Source organism: Oncorhynchus mykiss, chromosome 8 (assembly GCF_013265735.2).
Source record: "Oncorhynchus mykiss isolate Arlee chromosome 8, USDA_OmykA_1.1, whole genome shotgun sequence".
Taxonomy (NCBI): Eukaryota; Metazoa; Chordata; class Actinopteri; order Salmoniformes; family Salmonidae; genus Oncorhynchus; species Oncorhynchus mykiss.
This window is the reverse complement of record NC_048572.1, coordinates 29,338,550-29,363,691: the sequence shown is the minus strand read 5'-3', so window position 1 is coordinate 29,363,691 and position 25,142 is coordinate 29,338,550. Positions and strand designations below refer to the sequence as shown.

At 44.5% G+C, this 25,142-nt stretch overlaps 1 protein-coding gene across 11 annotated transcripts in view; it reads right to left on the bottom strand.

The window, feature by feature from the left end:
- The window catches only part of LOC110529758 (neurexin-3b), a 526,672-nt gene extending 503,884 nt beyond the window's left edge, over positions 1-22,788 (bottom strand). For 4 of the 11 annotated variants that reach the window (XM_021612249.2, XM_021612254.2, XM_036985243.1 and 1 more), the window contains exons 1-5: positions 22,544-22,777; positions 12,213-13,384; positions 5,913-5,933; positions 5,466-5,495; positions 4,409-4,420 (exon numbers count right to left, since the gene is read on the bottom strand). In XM_021612249.2, coding sequence (XP_021467924.1) covers positions 4,409-4,420; positions 5,466-5,495; positions 5,913-5,933; positions 12,213-12,909 — 760 coding nt within the window. In that variant the 5' untranslated portion in view covers positions 12,910-13,384; positions 22,544-22,777. Of the gene's footprint in view, positions 1-4,408; positions 4,421-5,465; positions 5,496-5,912; positions 5,934-12,212; positions 13,385-22,543 lie in introns of all 11 variants that reach the window. The other 7 variants (XR_005052850.1, XM_036985244.1, XM_036985245.1 and 4 more) reach the window with 7 other exon arrangements.
- Positions 22,789-25,142: the final 2,354 nt, after the last annotated feature.

Here is a 25,142-nt window from a genome sequence, read left to right as displayed (position 1 = left end):
ACAGTTTTCCCCTGGGGGCAAGAAAAAGTCTGAAAAAAAAGGCTTACGCTGGATTCTCTGGTGGACACTGAGCTTTCTAAAGTCAATAGAAATCTGTATGTACAATCAGACTATTTCCTAGTGAAGATACTGTAATGTGGATTATAATACTATCACAAGTCACTGAGCAAATAATGGGCCAGTCCATGCATGGACTGTCATGAACCAGAGTGTCATTTGACCTTTAGCCAGTGCTATAGCAGCATATGCCAAGATGCTGGCTGGGGCAGTGGGCACATGCTAACTAACAGTAGCCCCGCAGCTAGCTAACTGGAGCATGTTGCTAAGTGGGGCACAGCCACTGGTTGACTGCCATCACCATCAGGCCACAGATAGAACAATGAGACAGATATTTCACCAGATGTATAAATGTGAAGCATCTGCTTGGCGTTTCCACTCACTACCAAGTATGGTGGTGAGAGGAAGCCCAGCGGCTGGCAGTGGGAGAAGATGGAACCAGAAGGATTTTGGACGACATTCTGCCAATTTCCTCATCAATTAAACATTTGATCTGAATACGGTTTTCTGTTCTGTTCCCAAAACGACAATATTTTACAAGTAGAGTGGACTAAGTTTTGTAGAATGTAACTTTTGCCAAAATTTAAACAAATGGCATTGTTTAGAAGGAGAGCAAAGGCAAATTGAGTTGTTACATACAGTACACACACTTTACAGAGTAGGCGTTCCCTAACGAAAATATGCAAATGCTTAGTAGAATGTGCCAATAGGATCTCGCTAGCTGGTGCTTGGCTCTGCCAACCTCCTTGCTTGTTCTGACCACTATGACTAATTTGTTCCCATTGGAAACGACAGGCTGTGATCTATCTTGGGTTAGCATGTTGCTAACTGGAGCACAACTATGTTTGACTTGCCCCAGGGTGCTAGCATGTTGCTAATATAAACAAGCTAATATAGCTGACACTTTCTTCCAAAGCAATTGACTATAGTGAGAGCATAGCCTACATTTTCACATTGGTGACCCCAGTGGACCACATATTCTTGATGCTATCTGGAGCAGAGCTCTGGTTGTCAAGCTGCCATTAGGCTGGACTAACTGTCCTGTATTTGTGCTAGCCCAGATGTGACTGTGAATAACAAGACAAGGTGCTCCTTCTGCTCCATATTCACATTAGAGATGGCTGGCCTCGACAAACTGGCTGACGCACAAAGATAGCTGACTGACTGTCCCTGGGCGTTATACCGTCCCTCCAACAAATCACTCTCACTGTCTGTCTGTCTGTCTGTCTGTCTGTCTGTCTGTCTGTCTGTCTGTCTGTCTGTCTGTCTGTCTGTCTGTCTGTCTGTCTGTCTGTCTGTCTGTCTGTCTGTCTGTCTGTCTGTCTGTCTGTCTGTCTGCCTGCCTGCCTGCCTGCCTGCCTGCCTGCCTGTCTGTCTGTCTGTCTGTCTGTCTGTCTGTCTGTCTGTCTCTCTCTCTCGCTTTCTCCCTCTCTCATCCTCTCTCTCTCTCTCTCTCTCTCTCTCCCTCTCTCATCCTCTCTCTCTCTCTCTCTTTCTCTCTCAACACAGTGTTGTAACGATGTGCAAGTAGTTAAAGTACAAAAGGGAAAAGCAATAAACATAAATATGGGTTTTTATTTACAATGGTGTTTGTTCTTCACTGGTTGCCCTTTTCTTGTGGCAACAGGTCACACATCTCTCTTTAGCCTCTCTACACTCTGCCAAGTGCACACGTATAGTTAGGTGAATGAAGTCAAGAATCTCACATTTCCTTTGGAGACATTCCAGAAGGAAGTACAATAACCCTGGGTGAGAATTTGAAATGAATAGAACCATCCTCAGCATTCCCTGACAAGTTCCTCCGATTCTCTTCTATGTCACCATCGTTGTCGTATGGTCCTATCCCTCTCCATGTCATTCTAGATAGCCACCCCCACACCTCTCCTCCACACCTCCCCATCCCCCTCATCCCCCCAATCCTTACTTAGCCTTGTAAGTGCAGTCACCACTATGTGAACAAACTCTCCCATTTGGAAATAAGGTGAGCTGGGGAAGCAGCTGTCTATGGCCGAATACAGCATACATTGATATAATGTACTTGGCTAAAAGCAGATTCCCTCATCACAGCAGAACAGATGGGTATTCAATGTGTACATTCATTCAGTCAACCTGTATATTAATTCAGTCAACCTGTATATGAATTCAGTCAACCTGTATATGAATTCAGTCAACCTGTATATGAATTCAGTCAACCTGTATATGAATTCAGTCAACCTGTATATTAATAAAACCATACAGGGTTTCCGTCCGATCAGGAATAAGTTGAAATGTATAATTTATCATTTAATTTAACCCGAAATTTGTCCGGAGGCATACACACTGTAACACATGGTTTTGTATCAATTATGAAACAAATCTTACAAATCACTATGCACAGAAACCATGACTTACAATATTAATGTGGGCTAGAAACCAAACCATGACTTTTTACTATGCCAATAATCCTTCACTCTGACGTCAGTATTATGAAGCCAAATGTCAGGTCCAGTATTCCAATCAACTACTGTTGAGCTGAAGGACACAGTGAAGTGAAACAGATCAGATGAAAACATACACCTCAGTGGTACAGTACTGTACAATAACATGCACCCCCCTCACTCACACGCCATACAGTAGTCAACTGCGTTTCCGGCAGCCTTCTACAACACCATTAACAAGCTGTAGGAATCAGACAGCTCCCCGGGCATACAGTAGAGTACAGTAGAGAACAGGAGAGTAGAGTAAAGAACAGTAGAGTACAGTAGAGAACAGGAGAGTACAGTAGAGAACAGCAGAGTACAGAAGAGAACAGTAGAGAACAGTAGAGTACAGTAGAGAGCAGTAGAGTACAGTAGAGAACAGGAGAGTACAGTAGAGAACAGGAGAGTACAGTAGAGAACAGTAGAGTACAGAAGAGAACAGTAGAGAACAGTAGAGTACAGTAGAGAGCAGTAGAGAACAGGAGAGTACAGTAGAGAACAGGAGAGTACAGTAGAGAACAGCAGAGTACAGAAGAGAACAATATAGTACAGTAGAGAACAGTAGAGTACAGTAGAGTACAGTAGAGAACAGTAGGGTACAGTAGATTAGAGAAGATGATAATACAGTAAAGTACAGAAGGAAACAGTAGAGTACAGTAGAATACAGTAAAGTACAGAAGATAACAGTAGAGTACAGTATAATACAGTAGAGAACAGCAGGGAACAGTAGATTACAGTAGATTAGAGAACACCAGAGAACAGTAGAATACAGCAGAATACAGTAGACTACAGAAGGGAACAGTAGAGTACAATAGTGAACAGTAGAGAACAGAAGGGAACAGTAGAGTATATTAGAATACAGTAGAGTACAGTAGAGAACAGAAGGGAACAGTAGAGTACAGTAAAATACAGTAGAATACAGAAGGGAACAGTAGAGAACAGTAGAGTACAGTAGAGTACAGTAGAGAACAGTAGAGAACAGCAGAGAACAGTAGAGTACAGAAGGGAACAGTAGAGAACAGCAGAGAACAGTAGAGTACTGAAGGGAACAGTAGAGAACAGCAGAGTACAGTAGAGAACAGTAAGAGAACAGTAGAGTACAGAAGGGAACAGTAAAGTACAGCAGAGAACAGAAGGGAACAGTAGAGAACAGCAGAGAACAGTAGAGTACAGAAGGGAACAGTAGAGAACAGCAGAGAACAGTAGAGAACAGTAGAGAACAGCATAGAACAGTAGAGAACAGAAGGGAACAGTAGAGAACAGCAGAGAACAGTAGAGAACAGCAGAGAACAGTAGAGAACAGCATAGAACAGTAGAGAACAGAAGGGAACAGTAGAGAACAGAAGGGAACAGTAGAGAACAGCAGAGAACAGTAGAGAACAGTAGAGAACAGCATAGAACAGTAGAGAACAGAAGGGAACAGTAGAGAACAGCAGAGAACAGTAGAGAACAGCAGAGAACAGTAGAGAACAGCATAGAACAGTAGAGAACAGAAGGGAACAGTAGAGAACAGAAGGGAACAGTAGAGAACAGCAGAGAACAGTAGAGAACAGTAGAGAACAGCAGAGAACAGTATAGAACAGAAGGGAACAGTAGAGAACAGCAAAGAACAGTAGAGAACAGTAGAGAACAGCATAGAACAGTAGAGAACAGAAGGGAACAGTAGAGAACAGCAAAGAACAGTAGAGAACAGTAGAGAACAGCATAGAACAGTAGAGAACAGAAGGGAACAGTAGAGAACAGCAGATAACAGTAGAGAACAGCAGAGAACAGTAGAGAACAGCATAGAACAGTAGAGAACAGAAGGGAACAGTAGAGAACAGAAGGGAACAGTAGAGAACAGCAGAGAACAGTAGAGAACAGAAGAGTTAATAAGGAAAAGAGCTCTGTACCTTTGTTTCTACCTATAGATACGCAGAAGAAGGGATCCATAGAGGAAGATCGGGAGAGTGGCGTCCCGGGTTGAGAGGAGGGCAGGAAAGAAAGGAGAAAAAAAGGAGGCTTGAACTAGTGTTATTCATCTATAAGGCAGTAAGTAAGGGAGTAAGAACTACCAACCTTTACACCCCCTGCCAAGCATTGAGTAACATGCATGCAAACAGATCATAGCCCAGAGTGGTAGATGCATTCAAATGAAAGATACACACACACACACACACACACACAAATCTCTCTCTGCATGCCACATAGCGTCCCCCGAAGTGTTCTCATGTTCAGGGCCAAGTCACAGTGACCCTGTATAAACTGCATCAGCTGCATCATGCTAGGATCATCCTCCTCCATGTCTTCTCACATAGCACCAGAGTGGACTAGGAGCCGGTATATGTCATGTGCCACTAACTGCTTGCCAGCTCATACATGTGTGAGGCTGACAGGGATGTGGGGATGACGGGAGAATATTGTAGTGTGGGACTGTGTTGTTAGGCCAGAGTCCAGGCAGAGTAGCATCTTCCCCTGAACTGCAATACACACACACGCAAACACACATATGGAGGAAGCATTCACATACACGTGCACACACTTTCTCTCTCTCTCTCTCTCTCTCACACACACACACACACACACACACACGCACACACGCACACACGCACACACGCACACACACACAGTCATTATCTGCTGAGGTCAGGCTAGAGTAGGAAGAGCAGATGTTGCCACTGCATGTTAGACTGTTAGACACAGCAGTGAGCCAACACACCATTATGTAATACAGAGAAACCTGGGGAAGGGGCATGGGAGGGGGCACAGGAGGCACGGGAGGGGGCACAGTATGATCAGGACATGCCGTGCAGCTCCATCCTCCCCTGCAACACTACGATGACAACAGAGCACACTGACACACACTGACAGGTAGAGGAGACGTGGCTGCGAAGGGGCAGTGCACAGAGAAACACACACACTCAATCTGACCCCAAAGCAGGCGAGGAGAGAGAAAAGAAGAGATCGTACCTGACTCAGATGCCTTCAGATGTGCTAAGCCTTGAGGGAGAAGAAGAAGGCGAGATGGAGACAGAGAGTATAAGAACACACCAATACTGCTGCATTGTGGTCAGGCATGCTTCGCTATAAAGGCAAAGCATGGCTATCAACACTGAAAACAAAGCTTTCCGTAGGGCATGGAAAAGCTTCAAGTTTAGATCAAAATGTGGTAGAAGCATCAGGCACGACTACGCTGCAAAAATGTTAATCACGTTGATTTCTATAGGCCTATTGATAGACCAGTTTATTTTTGCAATTTCTGTGATGCAAGTGGACAGTGTAATATTTCTTACGTTCGTATTTACTTTATTATCTTGCTGTACACCGTACTGTGCGTGCTGTCTGAAAATGTGTCCTGTAACTATTGAACCCTCTCCTCCTTCCGTATGTGAGTCTCATCTGAGAAACAGAACTCACCTGGTTTCCTCTGAACGGCTGCTGAGGAGTTAGCAGGGGGAGGGAAGAGAAGGCAGAGAGATACCTAGCATTAGCATCACACTGCTTTGGCTTGCATGGTGTCTATCATGCAAAATAAATACCTAACAACACACGGAAGCATTCTTTTTCTGTTTACATGTAAAGGACCAGAGCTGTCCCTGTACATGCCTGTTTAAAAATAACAACACAAAAAAAAAATCCTGTGGAGAGAAGAACACATGAAACATCTGTCCCATCCTTTCAGGGAACCAGATTGTACATTGTAAATCATCATCAATTAATCTGATTAATTGTATTAATTAAACAACTCTTTCAAATCGCAGCAAATATTTCAGGAGAGACATAATATTTAGCATTGTATATACCACAGTGTTCCTCACATACACATAGTTAAAGCTAGAGAGGCATAAATCCCAGCTCCTGTAGAGAGCCAGATGTGGATTTATGATGTTGTGAGGTTTGTGGATATCTAGAAACCCCCCGGACCGATCGTCTAGCCCCCCCCCACCCGCCAACCCAACCCTCCGCCACCAACCCCCAGAGTTCACTTCACTGCCGACCCAAATCCTTTCTGCACACCATCACAACCTCCCCTGACTTCACATTGGCTTGTAGGAATGCACACTGTTTACTCCTTCAGAGGTTCAGCATCGTTTTCATCGGGTAAAAAATGATTGAAAGTTACAGCCCTGAAACTCAACACCCAGAGGCCCAACGCTGCAAGCCTCGGAGGATGTTGAACCTACATAAATGTGTAGTCTGTATTATTTCTAGCGCTAGAGTGTCATGTAAAAAAATAAAAATAAATAAAATGTAACACATTGAATTTACACACATGAAGTAACTGCACAACGGGATGCCATGAATTCTCACACAGCTATGCTACAGCTATCTTCGGCTATCCCTCCTTAACCTCAAGACATCTTAACCCTGGCCACTCGGCCGCGTGTGTGTGTGTGTGTGTGTGTGTGTGTGTGTGTGTGTGTGTGTGTGTGTGTGTGTGTGTGTGTGTGTGTGTGTGTGTGTGTGTGTGTGTGCGAGCGAGCGAGCGAGTTCGAGCAAGTGCGCGTGTAGCTGGAACGGTTGTAAAAGCTAAATGCCAACAGATTTCTTTAATCAGCCCCTGAGAGCAACATGTAGTGGGAGGAAATGAAACAGCTCGTAATTCAGAAGGACTGTATTAGATGTTTAAAGTGCCAGGCTAATACGCCATATCAGATATTAATTTGATTCAAAGCAATTAACGCTAGCTGCCGTGGTTAGATCTCTGGCCGGCCGGCCACACTGGAGGCCATTCAATTCCCACCCATCCAACCAACCAGCATGTGGGAAGAGGGTTTCTTGTATTTATTTGATAGATAGCAAGTGGTTAAAGTGAAGGGCATACACTCGAAATGGCCACTCAATTGTGTTGTCTGCATGGAGGCTGTAAATTCCCACTGAACATGTGGGAAGAGGGTTATTTTTATTTTGTGCTGATAGCTGTAGCTATCTATAGTGGTTATAGTGGTAGAGTGGAGGGCATGATGGAGGTACTCAAAATGGCCACTCAGTCCTGCTACCTGTGCCCATGTTGTTCACTGACGGCCATGTTGTTCGCTGACGGCCATGTTGTTCGCTGACGGCCATGTTGTTCGCTGACGGCCATGTTGTACACTGACGGCCATGTTGTACACTGACGGCCATGTTGTACACTGACGGCCATGTTGTACACTGACGGCCATGTTGTACACTGACGGCCATGTTGTTTGCTGACGGCCATGTTGTACACTGACGGCCATGTTGTTCGCTGACGGCCATGTTGTTCGCTGACGGCCATGTTGTACACTGACGGCCATGTTGTACGCTGATGGCCATGTTGTTCGCTGACGGCCATGTTGTTCGCTGACGGCCATGTTGTACACTGACGGCCATGTTGTACACTGACGGCCATGTTGTTCGCTGACGGCCATGTTGTACACTGACGGCCATGTTGTACACTGACGGCCATGTTGTTCGCTGACGGCCATGTTGTTACTCATGTTAACGTGACACAGTCGACAAATACTCAATGGATATTGCAACATAAAAAAAATAAAAAAATGGAGGCACCACCTGCAGGAACAGCTAATGTTTCAGTAGCTGAAGTAGCCAGATTACGGAGTACGACATTGGCTCACAGGGTTAAAGACAAGGAGCGAAGGGCGAAAGACTAAAGAAGGGAGGTAGCAGAAGCCTGATAGACAGCATCCCTGCAGGCGAGAGGGGGATTTGGTGTCCCTGGCGCGTGTGTGTCTATGAAATGCTGGGTTGCAAAACACATGCAGCTAAAGCTTTCCTCCTTCCCTTCACAGAGCTGGCTGCAGTGTCCAGAACAAGCCAATGGACGGAAGATAGGAGAACATGTGGTTCCTGTGTAATCCTCTTCCTGCTCCACTTTACCAGCCGCTGCAGCTAGCGACGCCATCCTCCATCCCATCCCACTGAAATTCTAACGGCACTGTCAGGCTTGGGACCGGACACAAATGCCCTCTGCACTCTGCTTGTGTTGAAATTAGGCGCATGCACGCACACACACACACGCACGCAGAGACACACATACACACACAGAGACATGCAAGCACACAGGCACACACACACACACATCAGGCAAGTACTCCCTCTTTTTATTTTTTCCCCCCTGACCTATTTCCATAGTAAGATTATTGTAACAGTCATTTCTCCATGTATGTTTATTAATCCCCAAAGCAGAGCTCCTAGGCATCTCTTCAGCACTTGTTTAACAGTTTGTTTGCCCCAGCCTTCAATTACTACTGTTTTCGCGGGGCCGTTTTTACAGTTCAATAAGGTATTTTTAGACCGCTTATTAAAATGAAGGAAGTTGTAGAAGTCCGATGATGAGAACATGGCAATCAGGTTGTACGTTACATAATCCTAGAGCACGTGTCGATAGCTCATAATAGCTTTAACATTCTGAATATCTCATTTGTAATTAAAATACCCCTGAGGCATCCAGTCTTTCAAATGTCAAATCTATTCATTTAATTTAATAGGTTTGGGAACACAACACATTACATTTCAAGGCCATATAAGAAACAATGAACAGAGATAAGATATGCCACATTCCAAATGACTCTACAGAAATCATTAATAATTTCGCACGTTGACTGATGATAGCATTGCCAGCATCCCAAATGGCACCCTATTCCCTATGGGGCGCTGGTCAAAAGTAGTGCACTATGTAGGGAATAGGGTGCCATTTGGGACGCATCCATTTGACTGATGATAACACCACTTCACCGCAATGGCTGTAATATTACCGAACAGCACGGGGGCGAGCAAACAGTGTCTTATTCCAGCCCCTCCGCTCTGACGCACCTAAACACTGATACGCCCTGATCCACATGGGCGGACAGATTGAACATGTGTTTTATGGCCATCTGTTTATTGTCTTATTCTGCAGGTTGGTGGTTTAGGGCTGAGCTCTGTGGGCAGGATGAGGGCTGAGGGCTAGGATAATGATGCTGGTTATGTTACAGCTAGGCTAGCTAGGCTAACACAGTCATCCTGGCGGACTGGGCTCTATGTGGCTCTTTGACGGTGAGGGCTAAGGGCTAGGATAATGATTATGTTAGAGGTATGCAAATCCCAGTCATCCTGGGCTGGGGAATGATGATGGTGCTGATGTAATGTTTAATGATGATGATGTTTCAACTAGCAAGGCTAACTAAGTCATAATTTGAAGTTTCAGCTAGCTAAAATAACCTAATCCTGATTGCTAGTTGCTAATGAAGCTTTTGCTAACTACAGCTAGGCTAACCCAGGGCAGGCTTTGACGATAATGTTGCTGTTGATGATGTTTCAGCTAGCTAGGGCTAACCTAATCATCCTGTGGGGCTAAGGCCTGATGATGATGTTTCCGCTAGGCTAGGCTAAACCCAATCCTCTTGTTTCAGCTACTATAATATAGGCTAAACTAACCCATTGTCACTTGATTAGTTCAGCCTATAGTTCATGTACACATTCAAATGCTAATCACTGAATTGCACTACACTGTACATTGCATTAACAGCCTTTAAGCAGGCTAGGTTGAAGTTAACAACTGTGAAAACTATGAGCTGAGCATACGTCATACAGCCCATCCCAGTCTAAATGCTAAATGCTTCTGAGGCCTAGTGGGCCTTGCCATCTGCCTGCTGTATGAATCCTGCTCCAGGGCCCGCTAGGATAACTCTAACTGCAGCTGTGTGTGTGTGTGTGTGTGTGTGTGTGTGTGTGTGTGTGTGTGTGTGTGTGTGTGTGTGTGTCTTTAGCCATGCAGCCAGCCAGTCTGCCTTACATACACACACACACACACACACACACAAACACAAACACACAAACACACACACAGTAAACACACACACAGTAAACACTTACAGGTCCGACAGATTGCACCCATTACTCATTAGCGTAACACATGATGCAGCATCAAAATCACACAGACACTACACAGACACTACACAGACACAGACTTAAGAACGGTTGTGTCTCTAATGTCTCATGTGCTGACGGTGATGTTAAGCAATGTGGGCAAAATATGCTCTCTGTATTGTACTGCAGTGCAATAGTGTCTGAAGAAAAAACAACATGCTTTAGCAGTTGTAGACATACTGTAACAATAAGAACTCCCTATAAGGCGTTGTCGATTGCAGATGTCAGTTTGAATTTAGTGTGGTATTTGTCCCAGAGTTTCCTGGTCAAATTAGCCATTTCTGCTCTCATTATCCTCCTAATTATGCTTCAGCGTCTCTGCGGCGTAATCAACAATCAGCCACATAAATTAATCGGAGGGAAAGATATAGAGGGGTGGGGGAGAGAGAGAGAGAGAGAGAGAGAGAGAGAGAGAGAGAGAGAGAGGAGAGAGATTGGAAAGCTGTGTGCGTGCTGGACACAGGGGGCTGTTCCAGTTAGCACAGCAGGAGAGTGCTCTCAGTGCTGTGCTCCTGTCTAGTGGCGTTTGTCCTCTCCGCCAATAAGAGTGCTGCGTTGTAAATTAGAAGCACTGCCCTGGGGCGGTGACATGGCCCTCTATTCAACCGTCATCCTGAATCACAAGCAACCTATTAAATCTCAGTTGTTTTAGCACAAGAATGTTATCGCTCCCATGGCAGCTCTGTGTCGGCCTGAGAGAAGCTCTCAAATGAATGGATGGATCTCTTCTCCTCTCCTCATTGTTAGACAGTGGCTGAGAGAGAACGGAACCAGACTAAAGGATAACGCCCAGTCACTGAGACTGACAGTGCAGCGGACATGTATGGTTTTCTGACATACCATATCTTGTGTTTTGGAATGCTAAGCATAGCAGTGGGGTGGAGTAAATAGCTAGTATCCAAAATAAAAAATAAATGTTTGAAACCCTAAAACAATTAGAACCAAAAATGGGAAAAAGAGCTGCAGTATAAGGTAACAAGCCACAAATGGAGGAGTACTCAGTGTGCATTCATCCCCTGTATTTCAAGATGGAGTTGTGTCATTATTCAACCTTTCACTCTGGCCTAACCTGCCAGGAAGTGACCTAACCAGGCAGTAACGGGAAGTGGGTCAGCAGTGAATCAAACTCAGCCATCATGGGTCTCTAGTCTCTAAGTCACCCAATACACTCCAAACCGATGAAAAAGAGGAAGGAGGTGATGTTGTCTGAGAGATACGGTAGCTTCCTGTCTCATGAAGGCAGAACTAAGGACTAAAGTAGGAATTTACTATGAGCTTTGTCAGAGCACTACATTTCAATAAGACACATAGCAGAGGCAGCCTTGGCATAAGTGACCAAGAGGAGAAAGATAAAGCTGTTCCTAATTATTCAAACCATTTTGTACCTTCTGGCCCCTGTAACACTTGCAGGAGCTGAATATATGGGAAGAAAAATGACTGAACATTGTAATATGACTCTTATCAAAGAATATTGCATCCCTGCACAGATTTCTCATGAAAGTAACAATAGAATGCAGAGACGGTATATCCTGGTACATCACTTCCAATATAACTCCCACATACAACATACAATTCATTTGAAATAAACTGTGAAAGAGGAACCACCCACACAGAGATGTCCATGTTTTCTGTTCGAGCTGAATCTGTCGACATGCTCTTGTACATTGTTTTTTTCAACATGGAAATGGTACAGTGTAGCAAAAACCTTGGAGAAAAGAGTCAGTTCGTTCAATTCAAATATTGTATAAACACCTTTAGCATTCATTATTTGTACCTTGCTGTCTACATTCAACAAAGACATTGGTCGGTAAGACTGAACGATCTTACCTTCACCGCAGGTCCGTCCGGTATATCCAGTTTTGGAGCAGTCACAGTAGGGTTCTCCATCAGCCATGGAGCAGTGGCCTCCGTTCTCACACGGGTTCTCTGTACAGAGACCCATCATCTCCAGACGCACCTTCTGACTGTTGATCAGCGTGGGAACCTTGTTTCCGTAATTCAGGTCTGTGATAACTCCTTTGAACGGTGGCAGCTCTCTAACCGTCGGCAGGGTGATGGCCGAAGTCCTGATGTCTCCGGGTACACCTCCGAGGAAGAGGTCGCTGACGATCTTCATGAACTGGCGCTGTGGTCGAACCTCGTCCGCCTTGGTCTGCCCGTCCAGGGCTAGGACCGTTCTGAGGTTGTGTCGGCTGACTGTAGCGAAATGCCAGCGGCTATCGTTGACCGATTTCTCAGAGGTGACGGTGGTCTCGGCGCAGTCGACACTGAAGCAGAGCTGGAGCTTCCCGTCCGTGACAGTGAGGAGCAGGAAGTCGCAGTAGCCGCCATCGTCAAAGTAGAGGATCAGGGCATCGGACGCGGCTGTCTTGAACTGGAAGGTGAGCTCACTTCTGGTGCTGGCGTCCCAGCGGACATACCGAGCCCACTGACCCTCGGAGCCTGTGAACTCCAGACCCTGGCACAGGCCCAGCAGAGTACTGAGCAGCAGGAGAACACGCTGGGAGAGACTAAAGGGATGCATTATAGAAAAAATACGTAGGTTAGACTGTGCCAGTTGGGGTTAGATGTTAGAGGGAGAGATCCTTAGATTGTCAATAGCATCAGGTGTGTTTTTTGTTTCAACGACTGATATATTTAATGTACTGTATGTCCCAAGCGTGCAATGTTTCATTTAAGAAGATGACGCAATATCCTTTTGATTGTAATATAGACCAGAGGCTATTTAAAGGATGAAAATCCTCCAGTTGAATCCCAGTCTTCCAATCCGAGAAGAGAGGCAAAGGAGTAAATATCCGTCTTCCTACCTAAGGATCGACAGTGCTGATCCTCAGTGTGTTCTGTCAGTGATACAGAGGCCCATCCGATGATTTTCCTTTGAGGCGACTGCAAGGATTAAAACAGACGGCGACCATCTTGGCTTCAGATCCGTAGCCACGCCCCGTGGCACTGTGCTGTATGTTCTAGTCCAGTTTCAGGCCTGGCAGAACTTCCCGTAACTGCAAAACAGAATTTCTATCATTATTCCGTATAGTTACTCAGCTCACCAAAAAACATGATTAGACTGTAGGTTCCACAAAGGGAGAAACATAACAGTCTAAATCAGCATAAAATGTGCTGGTCCAGCCTTAGGCAAACCAAAGCTGTAAATGAAAAACAACAGGAATTGTATCATTATTCGCACGTAAGAGTACCAGCTCACCAAAAGCATTTATTGACTATTGGCTAATGGCTAATTGCCCCTGAGGGGACAAATGAAGTTGTATTGAAATGAATATAGAAAAAAGAGGTTCAAAACACACCAAATCATCATAAAAATAATGATTTACAAGTATACCTTCCAAAAATCATCATGTGAGAAAATTGCCCTTTTATGTGCTACAATCGACTGAGCTAATGAGAGCCTAGTTTGTAAAACTCTGATTTGGTCGCATCTCAGTGATCAAGTAGTGTAAACAAACATTCAAGGTTTATCATCATATTTTTCATTTTTGGACGTGGTCTACCAATCACTTGTTTTATCTGAATAGCAACTGGCGTTATCTTCAGGCTTTAAGATGACTAAAATAAGATTATCAGTATATACACTGAGAGTTGAATGCTTGAATTGTAGTGTCCCATTCAGTCAGCATAGAAATATTAGGAAAATAAGCAATCTTTCTGGTTACCAGAATCTGGTCTACAGGTTTCTTGGGCTTCAGGAATAAGATAAAAAAATAAAGCCTCAGGCCTTGAAAAATAAAAAATAAAGAACTGTGGTCAAGGCTAAGACGGCGCCTGTGCAATGAGTGGATCTTACGCAGGCGTTCTAAAGCTCTTCTAAAGCTCATATCAGACTGAGAGCCTAAATGCTTCTATGGTAGTTCTTCATGACTTTTAGTTTAGGAAACGATCTCGCTGCAGAAGCGACACTTACAGAGGTGATAAAAACAGCTTGATTGCCGTAGCAACGTCAGGGAAACTGAGCAGAAGGGAGTGCTGCTTCAAATACAGCAATTCTGCAGCATCTTTGACTGAGCCTCTCTCATTCTGCTTAATTGCCGGGCTCAACCCGTTACTGGAAGTGATGAACTGAATAGGAAGCTCTGGGGACAGGTCGTCTGGATACTGGACAGCCAATACGTTGGTAAACAGGTAATAATCTTTAGCGGACAACAGTTCTTGAGGGATTGAACAAAAAAAGTGATTTGCAATTTCGTTCATACTGGTTAAACTGCGTTTGAGTTGTGTGGTTGCAATATCTACAGTCCCTTATCTGGTATATATTGGCATGGGTCCTTCAAGACTAAGTTTAAATTGTGTGTATCGCAATGGACATACAGTATAACGCACAATGTCTCCGGAAATACTTGTCTGGGTTGTCAATACTCGGTATGGAAAACAGTTGGGCCCACAACCTGCCCCTACAGGCCGTGGTGAAAACATTATTTTGCACACAAAAATGCAACGAGACGCAGTCACATACTGTAGCTACTGTAGGCCTCTACGTAGAAAAAAGAGAGAGACAGAGAGATAAGCAGCAATGAGGACTTCAGGAGACCAGGGAAGTCTCTCAAGTTAGATTACATTTTATTTTATTAAATGTAATTTACCTTGAATATTGTAACCCACTGAGTTCAACAATAAATAGTGGCTGAAATTATCCTTAAGCCGACTGCTTTTTTCCTCATTGATAGGTATTTATTTGATGTGTTATTTATAACAAAATAGCAGCTAAATACTGTATATAGATATACACTCTATGGCCAAAAGTATGTGGACTTAGCTATTTAAGCCACACCCGTTGCTGACAGGTGATAGAAATGCAATCTCCAAAGACAAATATTGTCAGTAAAATGGTTTGTACTGAAGAGCTCAGTGACATTCAATGTCGCACCGTCGTAGGACGCCAACTTTGTGGCAACAGTTTGGGGAAGGCCCTTTTCTGCAAAAGCGAGGTCCATACAGAAATGGTTTGTCAAGATCGGTGTGGAAGAACTTGACTGGCCTGCACAAAGCCCTGACCTCAACCCCATTAAACACATTTGGGATGAATTTGAATGCCGACTGCGAGTCAGGCCTAATCGCCCAACATTAGTGCTCAACCTCACTAAGCTCTTGTGGCTGAATGGAAGCAAATCCCTGCAGCAATGTTCCAACATCTAGTGGAAAGCCTTCCCAGAAGAGTGGAGGCTGTTAAAGCAGCAAAAGGGGGACCAACTCCATATTAATGCTCATAATGTTTTCAATGAGATGTTCGACGAGCAGGTGTCCAGATCATTTTTGCCGTGTGGTGTAGATAGTAGGCTACACTGCAGGAGGAAACACAACATCTTTCTATCAAAGCCGGGAGAGAGCACGAGGATGGCTCATATCATGCAGATTTAGGTATGCTATACAGGACAGTTGTATATTCTAAAAAAATATATTTTGGTAGCTGGTTAGTATGCTGTTGCATATGATTAGATGTTTTTTTACAATCTGCAATGTTTGTATTTCCAGCTTTAATAACTGAACAAGTAATTAATTACATTATTGCCGCCAGCCAGCAGTCTAAATGGCAGCATTGCGACACTGTGTAAAGCTTTGTCAAATGTTAGGTTTAACATAAGATAATGACAACCAAATACGCCTCCCAATAAACATGCACCCATTAGCTAAAGCAAATCTATAGGCTACCAGTGGAGGCTCTTCAGAAGAGGAAGGGGAGGACCATCCTCCTCAGTGAATTTCATAAATGTTTTAATTGTAAACATTTAAAAATGTATCCTTTTAAGATAAAACTACACTAAATGTAATCATGTCATCAGATAACTGATTAAAACACAGTATTTCGCGAAGAAGGTCGACAGTAGCCTCAACAGCATTCTGTAGGGTAGCACCATGGTGCAGCCGGAGGACAGCTAGCTTCCGTCCTCCTCTGGGTACATTGACTTCAAAACAAAACCTAGGAGGCTCATGGTTTTCACCCCATTCCATTGACTTACACAATAATCATGACAACTTCTGGAGTACGTCATCCAGCCTATCAGAGCTCTTGCAGCATAAACTGACATGTTGTCCACTCAATCAAAGGAACAGATAATTAATCTACCAATGAAAGCACAAGATACAGCTATCTAGCACTGCAGTGTATAAAATGTGGCAGGTAGTTGACTCGAAGAGAGAAAAAGACAATAGTTTAACAGTTTTGAACAAATACATTTCTTCCAAAATGAGGCAAAAGCCAGAGAGAAATATATACAGTTGAAGTCGGAAGTTTACATACACCTTTGTCAAATACATTCAAAAACTCAGTTTTTCACAATTTCTGACGTTTAATCATAGTAAAAATTCCCTGTTTTAGGTCCGTTAGGATCACCACTTTATTTTAAGAATGTGAAATGTCAGAATAATAGTAGAGAGATTAATTCCCAGTGGGTCAGAAGTTTACATACACTCAATTAGTATTTGGTAGCTGGAAGAAGTGGAAGAAGGTGAGGACCAAGGTGCAGCGTGATACGTGTTCATCCTTTTATTAATGGAACTGAACACTGATTAATAAATCAACAAAGAGAACAACCGAAACAGTTCTGTCTGGTGCAGACACAAAAACAGAAAGCAACTACCTACAAAACCCATGTGGGCAAGAGGTACCTAAGTATGGTTCTCAATCAGAGACAACAATAGACAGCTGTCCCTGATTGAGAACCATACCCGGCCAAAAACAAAGACATACAAAAACATAGAAAAGGGAACATGGAATGCCCACCCTAGTCACACCCTGGCCTAACCAAAATAGAGAATAAAAGCCTCTCTATGGCCAGGGCGTGACAGTACCCCCCCCCCCCCCCCCCCCCCCCCCCCCCCCCCAAAGGTGCGGACTCCGGCCGCAAAACCTGACTCTGGGCCTTCCTTACGGCGGCGGATTGGGTGCAAGACGTGGACCCCGCTCCACCTCAGTCTTGGCCCACTTAGGTGGCGCCTCTGGACTGAGGGGCCCCTCTGGACTGAGGGGATGCGATTCTGGCTGCTCCAGAGTGAAGGGCGACTCTGGCAGCTCCGGAGTGACGGGTGGCTTCGGCAGCTCCGGACAGGAGGGTGGCTCTGGCAGCTCCGGAGTGACGGGCGGCTCTGACAGCTCCGGAGTTACAGGCGGCTCTGGCAGCTCTGGAGTGTCGGGCGGCTCTGGCAGCTCTGGAGTGATGGGCGGCTCTGGCAGCTCCGGACAGGAGGGCGGCTCTGGCAGCTCCGGACAGGAGGGCGGCTCTGGCAGCTCCGGACAGGAGGGCGGCTCTTGCAGCTCCGGACAGGAGGGCGGCTCTGGCAGCTCCGGACAGGAGGGCGGCTCTGGCAGCTCCGGACAGGAGGGCGGCTCTTGCAGCTCCGGACAGGAGGGCGGCTCTGGCAGCTCTGGACAGGAGGGCGGCTCTGGCAGCTCCGGACAGGAGGGCGGCTCTGGCAGCTCCGGACAGGAGGGCGGCTCTGGCAGCTCCGGACAGGAGGGCGACTCTGGCAGCTTTGGACAGGAGCGTTGCTGCACAGATATTTTCAGGTCTCTCCAGAGATGTTCAATCGGCTCCAAGTCCGAGCTCTGGCTGGGCCACTCAAGGACATTCAGAGACTTCTCCAGAAGCCATTTCTGAGTTGTTTTAGGGTCGTTATCCTGTTGGAAAGAGAACCTTCGCCCAAGTCTGAGATCCTGAGCGCTCTGAAGCAGGTTTTTATCAAGGATTTCTCTGTACTTTGCTCCGTTCATCTTTCCCTCGATCCTTGACTAGTCTTCCAATTCCTGCTGCTGAAAAACATCCCCACAGCATGATGCTGCCACCACCATGCTTCTCCGTAGAGATGGTATTGGCCAGGTGATGAGCGTTGCCTGGATTCCCCCAGACGTGACGCTTGGCATTCAGGTCAAAGTGTTCAATCTTGGTTTTGTCAGACCAGTGAATCTTGTTTCTCATAGTCTGAGAGTCCTTTAGGTGCCTTTTGGCAAACTTCAAGAGGGCTGTCATGCCTTTTACTGAGCAATGGCATCCGTCTGGCCACTCTACCGTAAAGGCCTGATTGGTGGAGTGCTGCAGAGATGGTTGTCCTTCTGGAGGGTTCTCCCATCTCCACAGAGAAACTCTGTATCTCTGTCAGAGTGACCATTGTGTTCTTGGTCACCTGCCTGATCAAGGCCCTTCTCCCCCGATTGCTCAGTTTGACCTAGCTCTAGGAAGAGTCTTGGTGGTTCCAAACTTCTTCCATTTAATTATGATGGAGGCCACTGTGTTCTTGGGGATCTTCAATGCTGCAGACCTTTTTTATGTACCCTTTCCCAGATCTGTGCCTCAACCCAATCCTGTCTCGGCGTTTCTATATTATGGCTTGGTTTTTGCTCTGACATGCACTGCCAACCTTGGGAAAGTATATAGACAGGTGTGTGCCTTTCCAAATCATGCCCAATCAATTGAATTTACCACAGGTGGACTCCAATCAAGTTGTAGAAACATCTCAAGGATGATCAATGGAAACAGGATGCACCTGAGCTCAATTTGTAACGTAACAAATTTGTAACGTAACAAAATGTGGAAAAAGTGAAGGAGGTCTGAACACTATCTGAATGCGCTGTATCTCTAAGGACCTTCTGCAGCCTGAGAAATTTGACTAATTATCCAGCAGCGCCACAATCCCTCTCATTAGCATATCTTCCGTTACCAACACAAACAGCTATTGATAAAGATGAAATGAAGGCTAGTCAATTGATGGGGTAACTCCCATAATTGTATTTTTTTGTAATTACATTTAGAAATAGAAATACACATAGTTTCCAAAGCAAAAGGATCCAAACTTTATACTTATCTACCTTTTTTAATGTTTGTTTTCTTTTTCTCTTTGAGTGGCAGCCCACAGAATTTGTATATTGTACCTGTAACCTTATACAAACAGAACCGTAGGCCTACATGTGTACTCAACCAGCCTTCTGCTCTTGTAGTCGTATTGGCTTGGCCATGGTCTCTCGAGCCCCAGACAAAAGCCTAGTCCAATCATGACGATACCAGAACAACGTACTCTGACACACAATAGGCCCTTTAATCACCACCTGCCTGTTCTGAATAGTTCATCTATCTGCATAGAGCAGCCAGCCTGCTATTGAGTTCTGGTAACTGATACACTATGTTAATGCAACGCTGTGCCTCTCGTTGACAACCCCCATGCTAGGCCTGGACCTCCTCGCTCTTGTTATGCATCCCGAATGGCACCCTATTCCCTACACAGTAAAGTACTTTTGACCAGAGCCTTATGAGCCTTCGTCAAAAGTAGTGCACTATATAGGGAATATGGTGCCATTTGGTACGGAGACATTCACAACCATCATGCTTGGGTACATATTTATCATGTTTATTTTTGTATCAGCTGATAAGGACCTAGTCAGGGTTGCCATTCAGATGTCAACGGCTTAGTTGGCCTAGTAATTATTAGCCATAGGCCTAGTAATTATCCCTGTCTAAAGGCAAATCCGTCTGGGGATAGTAGGCCTAGAGAGGTTAAAGGGCCTGGAAGGATGTAGTGACCTCTGACCCATTGATACGTTCATGTTATTACTCCTATAATGAGAGATATATAGTGCATTACATTTGACCAGGGTACATAGAGCTCTGGTCAAAAGTAGAGCACTGTGTAGGGGAGAGGGTGCCCTTCTGGATAAAGACCTAGTATTAGCTAATAAGGTACTAGGGTTGCCATTCAGAAGTCATGGTAATAATACGGGGCCATGGTCCCAATGAAACCTGATATCCAGCTAGCTTTCCTATGAACATTGCCCGTGCAGCCTCTCCCTACCCCTGCCCCAGTCCATCAGGATGAGACGAGTTATTGTATGCACAATACTTTCGGATCAGGTGTCCTTCTCTTGAATTAAAACAATGTTTAAGGGGTCGTATTACAGATTCAGGGACTTCATTATAATAAATTGTTGGCTTTGCTCCTCTGTATTGGTCTACGTTTTTTTTGTTATTAGGTCTGTAATTGCTGTTGGAGTTCAAACGAATGAATTACGCATTGCCCTGTAGGCCTGTATTTCCCGTTACATATACGCTTAATTATTTAACTGCAGTGTCACGCGATACCGTTACCGTATAGACATTGACGTGGCATAAATGATTCATTTGTCTTCATTGTTGGAGATACAGTATATCGACAACGGTTTCTGTCGACGACTAAACCGGCCGTAATGTATCTCGCAGTCAGTGTGAGCTGAACTCTCCTCTCTCTGCCTCCCTCCTGCTGCGTTCTTTATCTGTCACATTCACTCTGCACGGAGGTTCTCTCTCATTGAAGGGTCGGTTTAATTTCGCATAAAATCAGACCAAAGACACTTTGACACGCGGTGGAGCGCCACACCGCTGCTTCGAAATGCACAACATGACATGCACACTTTTCAGCTTTGTAGTTCTCTGTCATTGCTGTACTTACAGATAATAATGTCATATAGGCTAAATGGGTGCTCGTAGTTTGACTCTTATAGGGTTTACGGTCCACATGGGCTATTTCAAACGTCAATTCGAATATAGGCCTGCATTCCTGACTAAAACGTGTACCTCAATCCACATGTTTAAAACATCAGTTTGAAGGGTTGCATTGAACTATAAATATGTAGCCTTATCCTTACATTAAACAGCCTACTGGGATGCCCCGTCCACATGCCTGGTTTAGCAAAGTTAAATTCTTAGACTAAGCCACATCTCCTGCCATTATACACTATTCCTATCGTTTCAAATAAAATATTTTAAAGAGGGCGCAAAGGAAAGATCATTTCAACAGAGATTCAGTAAAAACGTAACCTACTTCGTGATGCTGTCTCTCGTTGCGCTTTTCTCGCGCTCCAAGCACGAAGGCAGTCTGGAGGATGTGAGGATTTGACCGACGAGTCGGTAGATGGTTTGGGTTCGTTCCGTCTTGTTTTGGGACATACTTTCGAGATTACAGAGGGGTTGATGAATTCGTGTAAATAGTTCATATCACACTTTTCCCACGTAATTCAGATGCCTAGTCCCCGAAAGCTTGGCGCTATGTGGGGAGCGCATGTATTGGTCATTGCACAAAAAGAGTGCCAATATTCATTTTTTTTTACTAATTTCATATTAAATTAAGTACCCTTTAATATAGACCACATGGAGAATTCAATAAATGCTCGCCGAAAATGTTGCATTTTAACACGTCCCTCCGTCAACCTTGTCATTTCTTTAACCCACTTCCCAACGTTTCTCCAAGTTTCACCATCATGTAAAGCCCTCATTATTTTGTTGCTTTGACAATGTCATTTCTGAAGATTAATATTTATTTCACGTGGTTAGCGATTGAATTACATATGGCTCTACTTTGAAGGTCAATCCTGTTAAATGAACTGAAGTCTCCTTTTAATATGGAGAAACTATTCCTTTAAAAAGATACAAGCAGGTGATCTGGGTCTAGACTTTTTTTTTCCAGTTGTCTGGTGTTTTGTGGTGGAATACTGAGCGGGTCTAAGCAGAACAGGTCAACCTGGTAGAGAGACAGGCTTGAAATGTTTTAACAATGACATTTTCGGGTTAACTTGCATTAAATTGCCACTCCCTGTTGCACACAACAAGCTTCCGTTCCCCCTGTCACAACGGGATTCATGGCTGATTTAAGATGTTATGGTCAAACATGTTACTTTATTTGGCGCTGACCATACTTTTTGTTCTTCTTCTTTACCTCTCGAAATGGGAAAACGTGTTTTTTTTTTTATTAAGTTGAACATGTACTCTTTATGGCAGAGTGTAAAAATTACGTGAAATCAAACGTTTTGGACACTTCGCAAAGGGCACAGAAACGCTGGAATGACCCTTTTACAGCCGTTTAACGAACTGAAACTTTTTAATGCATGCCTTTCGCTCCTCAACATGACGAGCTATGTGTATCCTCATAATATGCCTCGACCTTCTCCACAAATCGTCTGTTTCCAATGCCATATTAACCTATAAATATAACCTATGTTGTGTTTTGCGTGGACACATCGTCTAGTCCATGCGAAATGAATGTGACTCACTGTAATCACATCCAAAGATAAGCTTGTGAATAATTACAAATACACCCAACACGGTGTTATAAGCTATAGCCTAGGCTACTTGAGTCGTTTTATCCGCTACACTCAATGCATTAAAGAACATCATATATACTTCCATTCTTACCTTTATTTATGTTGTATAGATCCAAACAATATCCCAACAATCCAAAACAAAGTCCCATATACAGCAACACGCTCTTTGGTTTTAGCACATCCAGTATAGGGGTCGTGATGCTGGTGGTGATGATGAGGGGATGAGAAGGTTATTAACAGTGATGCGCGCAGCGCAGTAGCCTAGTGCTGAACAGAACAGCAGTGTCTCTCTATCCCCGACTCGAGCCTGTCTCTCTCTCTTTGTGAACGCGCTTATCCCAGGGCCGTTCGCTCTCCTCAGCGCAACTGATGGGCTCGTACTGGACTCTCACTCACTCTCACGTCCCGCCCTCTACTCACTCCCCAAAGCACGCCATTTAAAGACGTAGAAAAGACGACTGAAAGGAGGGAAAGTTTGGCCCTCAGACCAAGAAAGCCTAATGTCAAAATCATCGTGCTGAGCTGTAGGAATGTTGTGTAGCCTATATGTTTTGAGTCGTTTTGTGGTCAATTGCCAGGCGTTGTGATTCTCATTATGAGCCACTTTTTATTATACGCCTAATTCCCCTACTAGGAGAGGCTACTAGGGCTGGCACTCTCAGGGATTGTGATTTTAAATAGCCATTGGGAAAGTGAAAGCTTGACTTGTTTTGCGGTTGTCATGCAATGACACGGTACTCTCTCGAATCTGAATGTAGTGACTCTGTCCATGGTGCTGAAGTGATAAACAGAGACTGGCAGCTTGAATGTTTCACGAGTCACGACTGCTGATGCATGACGTGTTTTAAGTGGCTTATGAGTCACTTATGGTACATATTTGTTACCTTTGGTAGTCCTCCTTTTGACCTACATTACAATAGGCTATTATTATCCAATGAAATGTGACGTTTGCCAACTTAGGCCTAAGGTCATGCTATAATGATGCTGTTGCAGCCCTTTACTTGGCAATGCAAGCTGATGGTTGTGCCCTGAAATGTGTCCTGGCCCTTATCAGTTCTATAGGGTAGCCATGTCTTGTAGGGCTGAGATCAAAGCTAATCTGGTGTAGTGACATATGAGGTAGGCCTATGTGGTTAAACAATGTACAGATATAATGATTAGATCAGTAACCATGTCTAATGAGAGAGGGGGGAGTGAGCGGGATGGAGGGAGGGGAGAGGGAGAGAGACAGTAACTCCCCTGAGAAATAATAGGATGGCATTTGGTAATAGCACGCACGCACACACACACGCACACACGCACGCACGCACGCACACACGCACACACACACACACACACACACACACACACACACACACACACACACACACACACACACACACACACACACACACACACACGGAGGTCTGGGCAGTGATGATATAAACATGGTCATAATGAGAAGCACTGTCCATGAGAGCACTATAGCCTCAATAACCCTCTCTCAGATATAACACTTGTATCTTCTCTTCCCTCATTAAAAATTGGACAAATCATTAAATACATTGAACAAACAGGTTTAAAGATCCCCCACCTGAACATTTCATGAGATGCAATGATTTCCTTGAACTGCTCATTTTACTGTGAAAATGACGTAAATATTTTACACCATGAAAGAGCAGCAGGCTAGCCTAGTCATCCCTCATCACTGTAGCAATCCTAATCATTCTGGGATAATAACGTTTTAATTGAATTGGATTTGTTAGACTAGTGGTCTAGTACTCCTTTGTCAGTCTGGAGGAGGGCAGTGACCCTTTCCCCTCAGTGACTTCTCCCCCACTGAGAATTATATGTGACGTGTGACATGTGACCTGGCTCAATGATCCAAGAGGTGACAGGTTGTCCTCCCCACTACACCGGAGGCTTCTGAGTCATGGCATTACACTTCCTGCTCTATTCATCCCCCTGTCTATTTCCTTCCTTATCTCTATCTCACTTTCTCTCGCTCTCTTTTTCTCTCTCTCACATGCTCTCACTCTCTCTCTCCAGTCCCTTTCTCTCTCTCTCTCTCGCTCTCTCTTTCACTCTCTCACTCTCTTTCTCTATCCCTCTTTTTCCCTCTCCTTCTCCACCTCCCTTTTTGCAATATACAGTACTGTATTCCTGCTCTCTGCATTCCCGTCTCCCGTCTCCCTGTCCCTTTCTCTCTCTCCATCCCTATCTCTATATTCCCTGTCCCTGTCCCTGTTCTTCATACCTTTCTCATGCCGTCTCTAAATTCTTTCCCTTACAGAACCACATACATTATGAGAGTCGACAAATATCTTAAAGTTGTCAAACATCAGAAGCCTCTCTATGTCACTGTTGTGTTTACTGTACAGTACTTTCACATAAAGTGTAACAGGCAAAGACAGACACACTGTCTAATTACAGTAGTTTCAGTATGACTTTCCATGTTTCTGTTTCTGCAAAGGTATTTTTGAACCATGTGCCAAATATAGCTATCCCCCTATTCATAAAGAACACCGGTGCATAGAAGGGTCCCAAGTTTCTCAAACGTCACATTTCAAAGTTATTCCAAACATCACATTTCGAAGTTATTCCAAACGTCACATTTCAAAGTGTTTAAGGTTAAGTTATGAATTAACTCCACATTTTTTAAGGTTAGGGTTAAGTTTAGGCATTAACTCTGAATGGTTAAGGTAAGGGTT